Below are 15,931 nucleotides of genomic sequence, written 5' to 3'. Positions count from 1 at the left end.
ACCTTCTGAGCAGCAACCATCAGTTGGAGGTCGACTACGCCCACTTGGGCAACTCCTGGAAGGTCAAACCCAGCTGTGCAGACGCCGCCCAGGTAGGCCATGGTCGCCACGGCGACCACATTCTACACGTTTCTATCAGTATGGAAGGTCTACAGAATTGTTATTAGTTACTGGAACAGTAATCTTCACTTTGGTAGACTAATAATCACTTGTGTGGAAAAAGAAACGGACGCCAAGGGTTGTAATGAGGTGCTGATCACAGGAAGAAGACTCAGAAGTAGGAAACACAGGTTGCATACTCTGGCTCTATATGCAATTTCTCTTTAATAGATGACGTTTTGCTCTTTAGGCCGTAACGTCATCTATTAACTAAAAGACTTATCACTTTCTCTCATGACTGACCTCCATTCATTCTAACCATTGTGTGTGTGTGTGTGTGTGTGTGTGTGTGCGTGCGTGTGTACGTGTGTGTGTGTGTGTGTGCGTGTGTATGTGTGTGTGTGTGTGTGCGTGCATGTGTACTGTATGTGTATGTGTGTGTGTGTGTGTGTGTGTGTGTGTGTGTGCGTGCGTGCATGTGTGTGTAGCCCGCTCCTCCCTGCAGTGACAACATAGTGAAGCAGGTGACGGTGGAGCAGTCGTGCCGCGTGCTGACCGGTCCTCTCTTCAGGGACTGTAACAGCCAGGTGGACCCTGAGCCCTACGTGGAGATGTGCGTGGACGCCGCCTGCTCCTGCCCCTCCGTCGGCGACTGCGTGTGCTTCTGCGACGCTGTCGCTGCCTACGCTCAGGCCTGCTCGGAGAGGGGCGTGTCTGTCAGCTGGAGGTCCAATGAACTTTGCCGTGAGTCAGACCACACCCCTTCTATCCTAGAGGCTAAACTACATTAGCTAACCGTTAACGGTCTGCTGCGTTAAGTGTGTACTACATTAGCTAACAGTTAACGGTCTGCTGCGTTAAGTGTGTACTACATTAGCTAACAGTTAATGGTCTGCTGCTTTAAGTGTGTACTACATTAGCTAACAGTTAATGGTCTGCTGCTTTAAGTGTGTACTACATTAGCTAACAGTTAATGGTCTGCTGCTTTAAGTGTGTACTAAATTAGGAGTGTTTCTGTGTTCGTGGGTTCCAGCTATGAGCTGTGAGGAGCTGAATCCGACAGGGACTGCGGTGGGGGAGGAGTTATGCCAGTGGAGGTACAACAACTGTGGCTCAGCCTGCCCAATCACCTGCCAGCACCCAGAACCCCTACACTGCCCCCTCACCTGTGTGGAAGGTTGCCATGCCAACTGTCCTCCAGGTAATATGTCACGTGCGTACGCACACACACACACACGCAAGCACACACGCACGCACACACACACACACACACACACACACACACACACACACACACACACACACACACACACACACACACACACACACCGGACACAGATACACACGCTGTACAGTACAGAAGACTGGGTAAGTTGGTTCTAACTCCTCCCCCTCTTCCATGCAGGTCAGCTATTGGATGAGGTCACCATGCGTTGTGTTGACCCCTCCCAGTGCCAGGTGTGTGTCCACGAGGGTCAGAGGATCTCCCATGGCAACAAGGTCATCCTGAACCACAATGACCCCCAGCACTGTCAGATATGGTATTAACACCACACCCTTTAATATTATCACAGTAGAAACAATAACAACAACAACAACCATAATAATTAAAACATTTTCATATATTTTATACAGTGTATATATATATATATATATATGTTTCTCTAATTGTTTGATGTGTTTGTCTACATTGAATATGAGTCATATTGGATTAAAACTGCATCTCAGCCAACTGTATTCTGACAGTCTGAGGTGCGTGCGTGCGTTTGTGTGTGTGTGTGTGTGTGCGTGTGTGTGTGTGTGTATGTGCGCGCGTGTGTTGCAGTCACTGTGAGAATAATGCGCTGAGCTGTGAGGCTTGTCCACCACCGGGCTCTGCCACCACTCCAGCCCCCGCCCCCGGCCTGCTGACCACGCCCACCGCCCCGCCCTTCACCAGCATGGTGCCCGAGGACACCTGTGACCGCGCCATGGACCTAGCCTTCCTATTGGACGGCTCCACGGCGCTGACCGAGGAGGACTTTGAGGCTCTTAAGCTGTTTATCTTGGGGGTGGTGGATCGTTTCCGCATGGGCTCTGCTCACACACGGGCCACTGTGCTGCTCTACCACTCTGGGGTCAAGACCTATGACATGCAGGTACACACACACACACACACACACACACACACACACACACATAAAGGCACATACACATACACACACACATAATGACACATACTGTACACAGACACAAACACACACACATCTACACATCTACACACGCACGCACGTACACACACACACACACACACACACACACATAAAGACACATACACACACACACACACACACACACACACACACACACACACACACACACACACAAACGCATATACACACACATGGAGCAAACAAACAAATCTCCAATATTCACCAGTAACCACTCTCTTTGTCTTTCTTCCCTTGCTCTCTTTCGGTCTCTCTGTTTTGCTGTCTCTCTCCCTCTCTCTCTGTCTCTTTGTCTCTCTCTTTCTCTCTCCCTCTCTCTCTCTCTCTCTCTCTCTCTCTCTCTCCCTCTCTCTCTCTCTCTCTCTCTGCCTCTCTCTCTCTCCCTCTCTCTCCTTCTCCCTCTCTCTCTCTGCCTCTCTCTCTCCCTCGCTCTCTCTCCCTCTCTCTCTCCCTCTCTCTCTCTCTCCCTCTCTTTCCTTCTCCCTCTCCCCCCCTTCTCTCTCTCTCTCTCTCTCTCTCTCCCTCTCTCTCTCTTTCTCTCTCCATCTTTCTCTCTCCCTCTCTCTCTCTCTCTCTCTCTGTCTCTCTCTCTCTCTCTGCAGGTCCAGAAGTGGCTGTTTAAGAAGACGGTGCGTGAGCTGCGTTACAGTGGAGGGGACGCGGCGTACCTGGACGAGGCCATCAAGTACCTGGCCATCAACATCTACGACAAGAACAAGCGCGTGCACGCCGGCCGCGTCGCCATCATCCTCACGGCCAGCAAGAACCCTCGGCCCGTGCGCTCCACGGCCAAGCTGCTGCGCAAGAAGAGCATCACCACCCTGACCCTGGCGCTGGGGCCCGAGGTGGACATGGCCCAGGTCAATGAGATCACCAAGGCCAGCCCGGACAGCCGGCTCTACGTCCTGAGCAGCACCAGGGAGCTGCCCGACAACCTCCTGGAGGTCAACGAGCACCTCTGCACCCTGGGCCTGGAGCCCGAGGGGGCTAAGCCCCCCCCCGCCAAGCCCACCACGGCTAAGCCCAGCCTGGGCACCACCACCACCACACAGGCCCCCCGTCTGGAGCCCGTCCCCACGCTCATCTCACCCAAAACCACGGCCCCCACCACCAGCCCCGCCGGGACCACCCCCGCCACGACCCCCGCTAAAGACATCACCTTCATCCTGGAGGGCTCGGACAAGGTCGGGGAGGCGGGATTTAACCAGTCCCTCCACTTCCTGGAGGAAGTGATCACCAGACTGACGGAGGAGGAGGAGTCGGTACGCATCACCGTGATCCAATACTCGGTCACCGTCGTCGTGGAGATCAGCCGCTGGGAGGTGAGGAGGCAGAGGCAGAGGCAGATGCTGCTATGGCGACTGCGCGAGATCCGCTGGAGGGGCGGGGCGGGGACGAACACGGGCGCCGCCGTCTACCAGGTGGCCACCGAGCGGTCCGGCTCCCCTCCGCAGCTGGTCTTCCTGGTGACCGAGAACCCCCCCACCGACGCGGTGACCCGCCCCCCCTCCTACGACACCCGCACGCACGTGTATCCCATCGGCGTGGGCGGCGGTGTGCGCGAGACGGACCTGGCGCCGTTCAGCTACCCGGGGCGCCCCCTGATTTGTGGGGGCTACAGCGAACTGACCACCCTGGTCCAGTGGGTCATCAACATCACGCACAACACACACATCCCTCGCTCGCCCACTCTGCCACCCCTCCTCCACCCCTCTCTGGCCCCCCGGACCACCCTGCCCCCCTCAGGTAAAAGACACACACACAGGTGCGGCAGAGTAGAAAAAAACAAACACTGGCACGATCCGTGTTACGTTGCGTTCCTAGTGCGAACGTCACGCTGTGATTGGCTCGTAACGCGCCCGTGCCCTCTGACCCCCCAGTGCCGTGCAGGAAGCCCATGGACGTGCTGTTCCTGGTGAGGGGAGGGGCTCAGAGCGACCGGAGTTTCGAGGACATGAAGACGTTTGTGAAAGCCTTCATCAACAGCGCTGACATCGGTACGCCACATCCCCCTGAACGCAGTGAAACTTAATTATCTCTTTTCTTGTTTGGTTAGTCCAACTGCAGGTGGGGACAGTGTATGTTTTCTTAACCACGAGGCTGCTGGTGACTGTTTTCTGTGTGTGTGTGTGTGTGTGTGTGTGTGTGTGTGTACAGGGGAGAACGACACCCAGGTGGGCGTGGTGCAGTATGGAGAGAGCAGCACAGTGGGCGTGTCCTGGACTGAGGAGCAGAGAAAGGAACACCTCCTGGATCTGGTTGACAAGCTACACAGCAAGACGACCACTCCCCCTGCGCTGGGTAACACACACACACACACACACACACGCACACACACACCACCACACACGCAGACACACACATGCACACACGCACACAACCACACACACACACGCAACCACACACACACACGCACACACACAACCACACACACACACACACACTCACATACACACGCACACAACCACACACACACACACACACACACACAACCACACACATGCACACTGTAAATAGTCGGCACATCATTTCCTCCATTGTCCCGCCCCTGGCCAGGTGCTGGTCTGCGATTCGCTGTTCAGACGTCCATCTCCCCAGCCAGTGGGGGTCGAGCCGGAGTTGCCAAGGTGGTGGTGATGCTGGTGACTGACAAGTCAACCGATGAAGTCCAGCAGGCGGCCATTGAGGCGTTGACCGCAGGTAGGACTGATCACATGATGACGGTATCACTGAACCACCTGCGTCTAACTGTGTGCATGTGGAGACAAAGAATCAGAACCAGAATCTGTTGTAGTTTTCCAACATACTAGGAATTTGCTTTTGGACGTGATGCATAACATGGAGACAGCATTGGACAGGGTGCAAGGATGAGACAGGACAGTGCAAAGACAGGACAGTGCAAAGCACAAAATGCTAGTGCAACAAAAGGGATACGTTAAGAGAGAACAATATAGAATAGTAGTGCAGTCAGTGTACTGTATATACAGTGAGTATGCAGTGTAATGTGTACAGTAAGTGAGTGTGTGTACAGTATGTGTGTGCGGTTATATATAGCTCTTCCATGTGTCTAAGACGATGTGGAGATACCGTATCAGTGACACCTTCTCCACCGATCTCTCTCATCCTCTGTCTGATCTCTCTCCCTGGTCTCCAGGCGTGTCCGTGTTCCCCATTGGGGTGGGGCCGGGCTACGACAGGGCAGAACTGAGCACGCTCGGTGGCCACGGCAATGTACTGCACCTGAACAACATGGAGGAGCTGCTGATGCTGCTGACGCTGGACCACGGTTATATTGAGAGACTCTGCAGAGGTAAACACACACACACACGCAAACACGCACACACACACGTACACGCACACACACACAAACACACAGACATATACAGTACAGACACACACACGCAGGCGCATGCACACACGTACATGCACACACACACACATACACACACGCACACATACACATGCACACACACCTACACGCACACACACACACACAAACACACAGACACATACCGTACAGACACACACATGCACACACACACGTACACGCACACACACACACACACACACACACACACACACACACACACACACACACAAACACACAGAAACACAGCGTACAGACACACACACACACATGTACACAGACACTTGTACACACACACACACACACACACACTCACACACACACACACACTACTGATGCTGATCAATGGGATGTTGTGTGTGTTCCTTCTCAGCTGGTCCTCCTGGAGTGTGTGTAGATGATGATGGAAAGGAGAGGAAGGTAAGCTATGTTGTGTGTGTGTGTGTGTGTGTGTGTGTGTGTGTGTGTGTGTGTGTGTGTGTGTAAGAGTGTGTAAGAGTGTGTAAGAGTGTGTGTGTGTGTGAGTGTGTAAGTGCGCTCTTTCATCTATTTTTATCTGTAACTCAAAGTGTGTATGTGTATGTATTTTGCTACCCATGCACTTTGGCTTTAGCACTAGATTACGTGTATGCTCTTAGTCACTTGTTTAGAAAGGAGATGCACTTGTGAGTTCTGGTGAGTAGTAGTACACTGACTTCCTACATTAAATTCAATCATTGTAATTCACTTTGGATACAAGCGTCTGTGTTACGGCTCGCATGCCCTCGCCTCCACAACCGCCTCCCTCTCTCCCCTCTGGGCCCGCTGCGCGCTCGGGGCGTCCTACGCGCTCTACCGCACGTCGCATCGGCCCGGGCATACAACGTTCTGACTCGCCGGAGTTTCCCCTCACTGCCGGGCGTTCCCCGTCTCCGGCCAGCTCCGCGGACTCGGCAGTCTCCTCCCTCTCCGATGACGAAGAGTTGGATCCCGACATGCCCAGCACATCGGCCCGTGCGCAAAGACAAGAACGGCGCGCTCGTCTCCGACGATGACGCGGGCGCGGCTCTACTCACCGGTTTCCAATTATCATCACCACACCTGTCCCTCGTTCTGCAATCACCTTCAACCTCTACAAGAACCTGGTCTACACTCCACTCATCGCCAGATCTTACCATAATACTCTTGTGGTAAAGTATAGCCTAGCCTACAATCTCCTTACCCGTATTTTGTAGTGTTTTTTCCCGTTCCCCGTTTGTGATTACTCTCACTCACCCTGCCTCCCCTCCTCATCTCTCCAGTTCCTGCCTGACCCACGTCTGTACGATTACCCCGCTCCTGCCTGACCATCGCCTGTACGACCCCGCTCCTGCCTGACCATCGCCTGTACGACAACCCCGCTCCTGCCTGAACATCGCCTGTACGACCCCGCTCCTGCCTGACCATCGCCTGTACGACAACCCCGCTCCTGCCTGACCATCGCCTGTACGACAACCCCGCTCCTGCCTGACCATCGCCTGTACGACAACCCCGCTCCTGCCTGACCATCGCCTGTACGACTACCACGCTCCTGCCTGACCATCGGCTATACGACTACCACATCCCCCTTTGTGATCTTATTAAATCGCCCCTCCGGGCTTTACCGTTCCTTGCCTCCTCCTTTCCTGTTGCGCCTGGGTCCCAAACCAAACTCTAACAGTAAGATCTGGCCAGTTTTGACCCAGCCAACATGGAGGAGAGACCTGCACCTCCTGGACCACTCCAAGCCCTCCAACAGACCCAAGCTGAGCAACTGCAGCAGGTATCCGACCTGGTCACCGCGCTCAGTGCCCGCTTGGCTCCGTTCCTGAACCCCACCGCTCCACCAAACCGGGAGCCCCATCTCGCCTCCCCGGCCCCCTACGACGGGACATTCACCCTCTGCCGGGAGTTCCTCATGCAGTGTGAGTACGTGTTTGAGCTCCAGCCAAGCATGTACTCCACTGCGTCAGCTCGCATAGCCTACATCGCTAACCTAACCACGGGACGGGCTCGCCGCTGGGTCATGGCGGGTCGCGAAGGCGCAGCTGCCTACATGCAGGACTACACAGCCTTCGTGGCAGAATTCAGGACTGTGTTCGACCACGACGTCCACGGACAGGACGCGGACGCTGCTCTCTCCGCCCTCACCCAGGGTTCCAGCTCAGTAGCGGACTACGCCACGGAGTTCCGCATCCTCGCTGCCCGTTGCTCCTGGAACGAGTCTGCCCTGTACAGCGCCTTCCGACGGGGCCTGGGGGACGCCATGAAGGACAGCCTGGCTGGAGGAGACAGACCAGCGACCCTGAGCCAACTCGTCTCCCTCTCCATAGCCATAGACGAGCGCCACCGGGAACGCAGGCGCGAGCGGGCGCACCAACATCACAGCGCACCCAGACCGTCTCCGCCTCCCTCTGCCGGACTCTCTCGGCCTGCCCCGGCCTCCCTCGCCCCCCCAAACACCGCTGGAGAGGAACCCATGCAACTGGGTTGGACCCGACTGACCCCTGCAGAGCGTGAGCACCGGGAACAGAACGGACTGTGCATTTACTGCGCTAGCCCAGCGCACGCCGTCGACTCCTGTTCCTCTGCACCTCCCAGGGCGGCAAAAAGAGTAGGCTCACTCGCCAGGGGGTACCGAGTAAGCCGGCTCATCCATCCCCAATCCCGGACCCGTGCCGCCAGGTTCACTGTCACCCTCGCCTGGCAGGGGCACACGCTCTCCGTCCCTGCTCTCATCGACTCCGGTGCTGACGAGAGCTTCGTGGACGTCCAGTTCGCCCACAAAGCGGCGCTGCCTATCTCCCCTCTGGAGAGGCCCCTCTCGGCCTTCGCTCTGGATGGCCATCCCATGGGTCCCATTACTCACCGGACCCTGCCCCTCACCCTCACAGCCTCGGGAAACCACGTGGAGAACATCCGCCCCTTCGTCATCCACTCTCCCGACGCTCCGTTCATCCTAGGAAGGCCCTGGCTGGAACTCCATACCCCTCATGTCTGCTGGAGCTCGGGGCACATCCTCAGCTGGAGCACCGCCTGCCACGCCCGCTGCCTCCGAGCTGCTCAGACCTCCACTCGGGTTGACCGACCCCGTCCCGCTCCTCCGGACCTCTCCACGGTCCCTTCGATGTACCACGACCTTGGGGAGGCCTTCAGTAAGGAGCGCGCCCGCACACTCCCCCCTCATCGACCCTACGACTGCGCCATCGAGCTCCACCCTGGCGTCCCTCTCCCAGCCAGTCGTCTCTACAACCTCTCCCTCCCGGAGAAAGCAGCCATGGATACCTACATCTCCGAGTGCTTGGCCGAGGGTCTCATCCGACCATCTCGATCCCAGGTGGCAGCGGGGTTCTTCTTCGTCAAGAAGAAGGGAGGAGATCTGAGGCCGTGCATCGACTACAGGCTGCTCAATAACATCACGGTTAAGAATAAATATCCACTCCCCCTCATGAGCTCCAACTTCGAACCCCTCATCGGTGCCACCATCTTCACCAAGTTGGATCTCAGGAACGCTTATCACTTGGTGCGTATCCGTGAGGGGGACGAATGGAAGACCGCCTTCAAGACCTCCCGTGGCCACTACGAGTACCTCGTCATGCCCTTCGGCCTCACCAACGCCCCCGCCGTCTTCCAGGCGCTGATGAACGACGTGCTCAGGGACATGCTGGACGTCTTTGTGGTCCTTTACCTGGACGACATCCTGGTATTCTCCAGGAGCGCTGAGGAGCACGTCCAGCATGTCCGCATGGTCATCCAGCGTCTCCGGGAGAACCGCCTATATATCAAGGCGGAGAAGTGCACTTTTCACTCCTCGTCAGTGGAGTTCCTGGGGCTCATTGTGGAGGGAGGCCTGACGCGACCCGACCCCCGCAAGATCAAGACCGTGGTCGAATGGCCTCAACCCACGACCCGGAGGCAACTTCAGAGCTTCCTTGGCTTCGCCAACTTTTACCGCCGTTTCATACGGGACTACAGCCGGGTAGCAGCTCCCCTCACCCACCTCACCTCATCCCTGCGTCCGTTCGTCTGGACACCGGCTGCCAGCGCTGCCTTCTCCGCGCTCAAGAAGTGCTTCACCACCGCCCCGGTCCTTCTCCATCCTGACCCCTCCAGGCAGTTCGTGGTCGAGGTGGACGCATCGGACACAGGCATCGGTGCTGTTCTGTCCCAGCGGTCAGGGGAGGACCAGAAGTTGCACCCCTGTGCCTTCCTCTCCCGCCGGTTCTCCCCAGCGGAGGTGAATTACGACATCGGGAACAGAGAGTTGTTGGCGGTGGTGGGGGCCTTGGAGGAGTGGCGCCACTGGCTTGAGGGCGCCGAACACACCACCCTCGTCTGGTCAGACCATAAGAACCTGACCTTCATCCGGGCGGCCAAGCGCCTCAACTCCCGCCAGGCGCGGTGGTCCCAGTTCCTCGGGAGGTTTGATTTCACCCTCACCTTCCGGCCCGGCTCCCGCAACGCCAAGGCCGACGCGCTGTCCCGCCTCCACGCGCCCGAGGCGCCCCCCGCGGAGCCTGAGTCCATCCTGCCGGTCTCGCGTGTCATAGGGGTGGTCACAATGAACATCGAGGCAGTGGTGAGGCAGGCCCAACGCGCCCAACCCAGTCCGGCCAACGTTCCTCCTCGCAGGCTCTTCGTGCCTGACTCGGTCCGGTCCCGGGTGCTCCAGTGGGGCCATGCCAGCCGGTTTGCGTGCCATCCCGGGGTTCACCGCACCTTCTCCTTCCTGAGCCGACGGTTCTGGTGGCCCTCCATGAGGTCCGACGTCCGGGAGTTTGTGGTCGCCTGTCCCGTCTGCTCCCGCAGCAAGGCGTCCCACCAGCCCCCGGCTGGCCTCCTGCGTCCTCTCCCGGTCCCCAGCCGTCCCTGGTCCCACATCGCCCTGGACTTCATCACCGGTCTTCCCCCCTCCAGGGGCAACACGGTCATCCTCACCGTGGTGGACCGGTTCTCCAAGGCGGTCCATCTGGTGGCGCTCCCCAAGCTCCCGTCCTCTGCGGAGACAGCTGAACTCCTCGTCCAACATGTCTACCGGCTCCACGGTCTCCCCGGAGACATCGTCTCGGACCGTGGGCCTCAATTCACCTCCCAGGTCTGGAGGGCCTTCTGCAAGGAGATCGGCGCCACCATCAGCCTCTCCTCTGGCTACCACCCGCAGACCAACGGCCAGGCCGAACGGGCCAACCAGAGCCTGGAGTCCGCTCTCCGCTGTGTGTCGGCTCTCCACCCCACCTCCTGGAGCAAGGACCTACCCTGGGTCGAATACTCCCTCAATGCCCTGACCAGCGCTGCCACTGGCAGGTCTCCGTTCGAGTCATCCCTCGGGTACCAGCCCCCGCTGTTCTCTCTCCAGGAGTCGGAGGCCTCCGTCCCCTCCGTCCAGGCCCACCTCAGCCGCTGTCGCCGTGTCTGGAGGGAGGTCCGCAGGGCCCTGCTCCGCTCCAACGAGCGCTCCTGCCGCGGGGCCAACCGCCGCCGCACTCCTGCTCCGGCGTATCGGCCCGGTCAACGTGTCTACCTCTCCACTGCTGATCTTCCGCTCCAGGTCCCCTCCAGGAAGCTGGCTCCGCGCTTCGTTGGGCCCTTCGAGATCGACCGTGTCCTGAACCCGGCTGCGGTACGTCTTAAGCTCCCTGCTTCCATGCGGGTACACCCTGTATTCCATGTGTCCAAGATCAAACCTGTCTCCTCGAGTCCTCTCATGCCTTCTGCCCCAGCTCCTCCGCCTCCCCAGATGGTCGACGGGCATCCCCAGTGGACGGTTCGGCGGCTGCTGAAGGTGCGCCGCTGGGGTCGGGGGTTCCAATACCTGGCGGATTGGGAGGGGTACGGCCCCGAGGAGTGCAGCTGGATCTCCAGGCAGCTCATTATGGACCCGTCTCTCCTCCGGGACTTCTACCGGGCCCATCCTGACGCCCCCGGTCAGTCGCCAGGTGGCTCCCCTCGGGGGGGGGGTCCTGTTACGGCTCGCATGCCCTCGCCTCCACAACCGCCTCCCTCTCTCCCCTCTGGGCCCGCTGCGCGCTCGGGGCGTCCTACGCGCTCTACCGCACGTCGCATCGGCCCGGGCATACAACGTTCTGACTCGCCGGAGTTTCCCCTCACTGCCGGGCGTTCCCCGTCTCCGGCCAGCTCCGCGGACTCGGCAGTCTCCTCCCTCTCCGATGACGAAGAGTTGGATCCTGACATGCCCAGCACATCGGCCCGTGCGCAAAGACAAGAACGGCGCGCTCGTCTCCGACGATGACGCGGGCGCGGCTCTACTCACCGGTTTCCAATTATCATCACCACACCTGTCCCTCGTTCTGCAATCACCTTCAACCTCTACAAGAACCTGGTCTACACTCCACTCATCGCCAGATCTTACCATAATACTCTTGTGGTAAAGTATAGCCTAGCCTACAATCTCCTTACCCGTATTTTGTAGTGTTTTTTCCCGTTCCCCGTTTGTGATTACTCTCACTCACCCTGCCTCCCCTCCTCATCTCTCCAGTTCCTGCCTGACCCACGTCTGTACGATTACCCCGCTCCTGCCTGACCATCGCCTGTACGACCCCGCTCCTGCCTGACCATCGCCTGTACGACAACCCCGCTCCTGCCTGAACATCGCCTGTACGACCCCGCTCCTGCCTGACCATCGCCTGTACGACAACCCCGCTCCTGCCTGACCATCGCCTGTACGACAACCCCGCTCCTGCCTGACCATCGCCTGTACGACAACCCCGCTCCTGCCTGACCATCGCCTGTACGACTACCACGCTCCTGCCTGACCATCGGCTATACGACTACCACATCCCCCTTTGTGATCTTATTAAATCGCCCCTCCGGGCTTTACCGTTCCTTGCCTCCTCCTTTCCTGTTGCGCCTGGGTCCCAAACCAAACTCTAACAGTCTGCTAAATGACTGTAATTTAATGTGTGTGTGTGTGTGTATGTGTGTGCGTGTATAGCCTGATTATCTTTAACTCAAAGCGTATATGTGTGTGTGTGTGTGTGTGTGTATGTGTGTGCGTATATATGTGCGTGTGTTTTTGTATGTGTGTGTATGTGTGTGCGTGTATGTGTGTGTATGTGTGGTTGTGTGTGTGTGTGTGTGTGTATATGTGTATGTGTGTGTGTGTGTGTATGTGTGTGTGTGTAGCCTGGCGAGTCGTGGCGTCTGGAGGACGGGTGCCACTCTCTGCTGTGCCACCCCAGCGGGGCGTGGACGGTCCAGAGCCACAAGGTGAACTGTGAGCGCCTGGAGCCCCCGGCCTGCCGGAACAACCTGCCCCCCGCCAAGGTGCAGGAGAGCTGCGGCTGCCACTGGGAGTGCCCCTGTGAGTGCACACACACACACACACACACACACACACACACATACACACACACACACACATATACGCTTTGAGTTAAAGATAATCAGGCTATACACACACACACACACACACACACACACACACATACACACACACATACACACACACACACACACACACACGCACACACACACACACACACACACACACACATACGCTTTGAGTTAAAGATAATCAGGCTATACACACACACACACACACACATACACACACACATACACACACACATACACACATACTCACACACATACACACACACACACACACATACACACACACATATACGCTTTGAGTAAAAGATAATCAGGCTTTACACACACACACACACACACACACACACACACACGCACACACACACACACACACACGCACACACACACACACTCTGGTCATCTCTCTTCCACTGCTGGGCACTTTTCACAACAGAAACACGAGAAAATTCGGACGCCACTTGTAGTCGTCTGCTATCCGATGTGTACCCCTATTCCCTGAGCAGGTACTGTGCTTGTCCAAGGCTGGCAAAAGAAATGACATTCAAAGTAGGGGTGTCGCGATATACCGGTTTTGCGATAATGAAAATACTAATATCATGTAACAAATCCAGCCATGATATATCATGTGAAGGATATGAGGAAAATTACCTTAGAAAACCCTGAAATGCGTACCATTGATTTTAATATGCTCATACTGTACAAGTTATGCATTTTAAGATTTTAAAAGATGCATTTTAAGTGATCGTATTATTTTTTTTAATGATTGCTATAAATATTGCACTAATATCGTTATCGTGGTATTTTTCGCCATGATAATCATATTGTGAAATTTTGACATTGTGACAGCCCTGATTAAAAATTCCTAAGGACGATGTCTTCCTCCCGACTGTGTGTGTGTGTGTGTTTGTGTGTGTGTTTGTGTGTGTGTGTTTGTGTGTGTTTGTGTGTGTGTGTGTCTGTGTGTGTGTGTCTGTGTGTGTGTGTGTGTGTGTGTGTGTGTGTGTGTGTGTGTATGTGTGTGTTAGGTATGTGCATGGGCAGCTCCAGCCGCCACGTGGTGAGGTTTGACGGCGTGGCCCTGAGGCTCGACGAGGAGGGGCTGTGCTCCTACACGCTGCTCGCTGTCGCCGGGGCCAACGGCCTGGGGTCTGAGGTCAAGCTGCACAGCGGGCCCTGTCAGGGACCGGCCAATCGCGACCAGGTCTGCATGAGGGCCATGGAGGTGAAGCACGGACGCAACACACTGCTGCTGAAGGATGACATGACGGTAACCTGTGTGTGTGTCTGCTTATTGATGTTTATTAGGTGGGTGCTACTAGGGCTGGGTATCGAGTCGAATTTCAAGAATCGATTCAATTCCGATTCACAAGGTTTAGAATCGATTATCACGATTCATTTCGATTTGATTCGATTCGTTTCAATATCGATTCGGTTAGTGTTACTACTTTTTTTAGCTGTAACCTTAATTGCATGACTGCCAAGTTATGCAACACATCAATACTAGGGCTGGGTATCGATACTGATTTCCAAAAATGAATGAATGAATCATTGAATGAATTAATGAACTATTCATACCTTCATTTATTAATTCATTCATTAAATAAAAGATCGATTTTGGGATTCATGAATCGATTCTGAATCATTTTGATTCAGAATCGATGAGTCGATTTTTTAAACCCAGCCCTGGGTGCTACTCTAATTTATGTCTGGGTAAAGAGGTTTTCCATCAACTGTGTGTGTGTTTGTTTGTGTGTGTGTGTGTTTGTGTGTGTGTGTGTGTGCAGGTCACCAGGGACAGCGTGGTGCTTCGTCTGCCGTGGAGGTCTGGAGGTCTGGAGGTGGTCAGCTATGGAGGGATGATGTTACAGTTGAGGTCAGACCACGGCTACGTCCTGGCCTTCACACCTCAGAGCAACGAGTTCACCATCACGCTCAATGGCTCCCCCACAACCAACCACACTGCCGGACTCTGTGGTAAAGACAGCACCCGTTTCATACGTCTGTCTATTCAACAGAATGTGAGACTATGTACTGAATTGATGTCGCTGTGTCCCTCCCTCTCTCTCCTTCTCTCTCCTTTCCCTCTCTCCCTCTCTCTCCCTCTCCCTCTCTTCCTCTCTCTCTCTCTCTCTCTCCTTCTCTCTCTCTCCCTCTGTCTGTCCCTCTCCTTCTCCTTCCCTCTCTCCCTCCCTCTCTCTCTCTCTCTCTCTCCCTCTCTTCCTCTCTCTCTCCCTCTCTCTTTTTCTCTCTATCCCTCTTTTGGTCCCTCTCCTTCTCCTTTCCCTCTCTCCCCCCCTCTCTCTCTCCCTCTCTCTTTCTCTCCTTCTCTCCCTCCCTCTATCTCTCTCTCTCTCCTTCTCTCCCTCCCTCTGTCTCTCTCCCTCTCTCTCTCTTTCTCTCTCTCTCTCTCTCTCTCCCTCTCTCTCTCTCTCTCTCTCTCTCCCTCTCTCTCTCTCTCTCTCTCTCTCTCTCTTTCTCTCTCTCTCTCTCTCTCTCTCTCTCTCTCTCTCAGGCTCCTGTAAGGAGGAGAGGGTTAACGAGCTCTCTCTCCGTAACGGCAGTTCAACGTTGGACCAGATGGCGTTCGTCTCTGACTGGACGGCGGCCGGGGCGGGTGGCGTGTGCGTGCCGAGGCGCAGGGCGGTGTGTGTGTCCGGCGCGACCCTGGGGTGCCAGGCGCTGCGGTCCGAGGTCTTCGCTCCGTGTCACTCTCACGTGCCCGTCCAGCTGTTCCTGGCCAGGTGCGAGGAGCAGGTGTGCCAGGCGGCCGACGTGTGTGAGATCATCTCCGCTTACGCGCACCTCTGCAGGGAGAGAGGAGTGTGTGTGGACTGGAGGAGCCATCACCTGTGCCGTGAGTGGTGTGTGTGTAGATGTGTGTGTATGTGTGTTTGTTGTATGTACG

General features: G+C 56.1%; 1 protein-coding gene across 1 annotated transcript in view; it reads left to right on the top strand.

Annotated features, from left to right (window-relative positions):
* Positions 1 to 15,931, top strand: part of vwf (von Willebrand factor) — a gene marked incomplete at its 5' end in the record, with an annotated part of 37,776 nt that overhangs the window by 15,087 nt on the left and 6,758 nt on the right. Inside the window, 15 exons of the mRNA XM_084453267.1 lie at positions 1 to 92; positions 588 to 843; positions 1,133 to 1,300; positions 1,505 to 1,640; positions 1,925 to 2,237; positions 2,912 to 4,055; positions 4,190 to 4,306; positions 4,467 to 4,610; positions 4,866 to 5,009; positions 5,464 to 5,619; positions 6,050 to 6,096; positions 12,817 to 12,994; positions 14,052 to 14,293; positions 14,811 to 15,000; positions 15,539 to 15,880. The exon at positions 1 to 92 is cut by the window's left edge and continues 49 nt beyond it. Of these exons, the coding sequence (XP_084309393.1) occupies positions 1 to 92; positions 588 to 843; positions 1,133 to 1,300; positions 1,505 to 1,640; positions 1,925 to 2,237; positions 2,912 to 4,055; positions 4,190 to 4,306; positions 4,467 to 4,610; positions 4,866 to 5,009; positions 5,464 to 5,619; positions 6,050 to 6,096; positions 12,817 to 12,994; positions 14,052 to 14,293; positions 14,811 to 15,000; positions 15,539 to 15,880 (3,669 nt within the window). The remainder of the gene's footprint in view (positions 93 to 587; positions 844 to 1,132; positions 1,301 to 1,504; positions 1,641 to 1,924; positions 2,238 to 2,911; positions 4,056 to 4,189; positions 4,307 to 4,466; positions 4,611 to 4,865; positions 5,010 to 5,463; positions 5,620 to 6,049; positions 6,097 to 12,816; positions 12,995 to 14,051; positions 14,294 to 14,810; positions 15,001 to 15,538; positions 15,881 to 15,931) is intronic.

This window comes from Borostomias antarcticus (genome assembly GCF_949987555.1).
Source record: "Borostomias antarcticus genome assembly, chromosome: 18".
NCBI lineage: Eukaryota > Metazoa > Chordata > Actinopteri > Stomiiformes > Stomiidae > Borostomias > Borostomias antarcticus.
The sequence above is the reverse complement of the archived record's forward strand: the minus strand, read 5'-3'. Positions and strand labels throughout refer to the sequence as shown.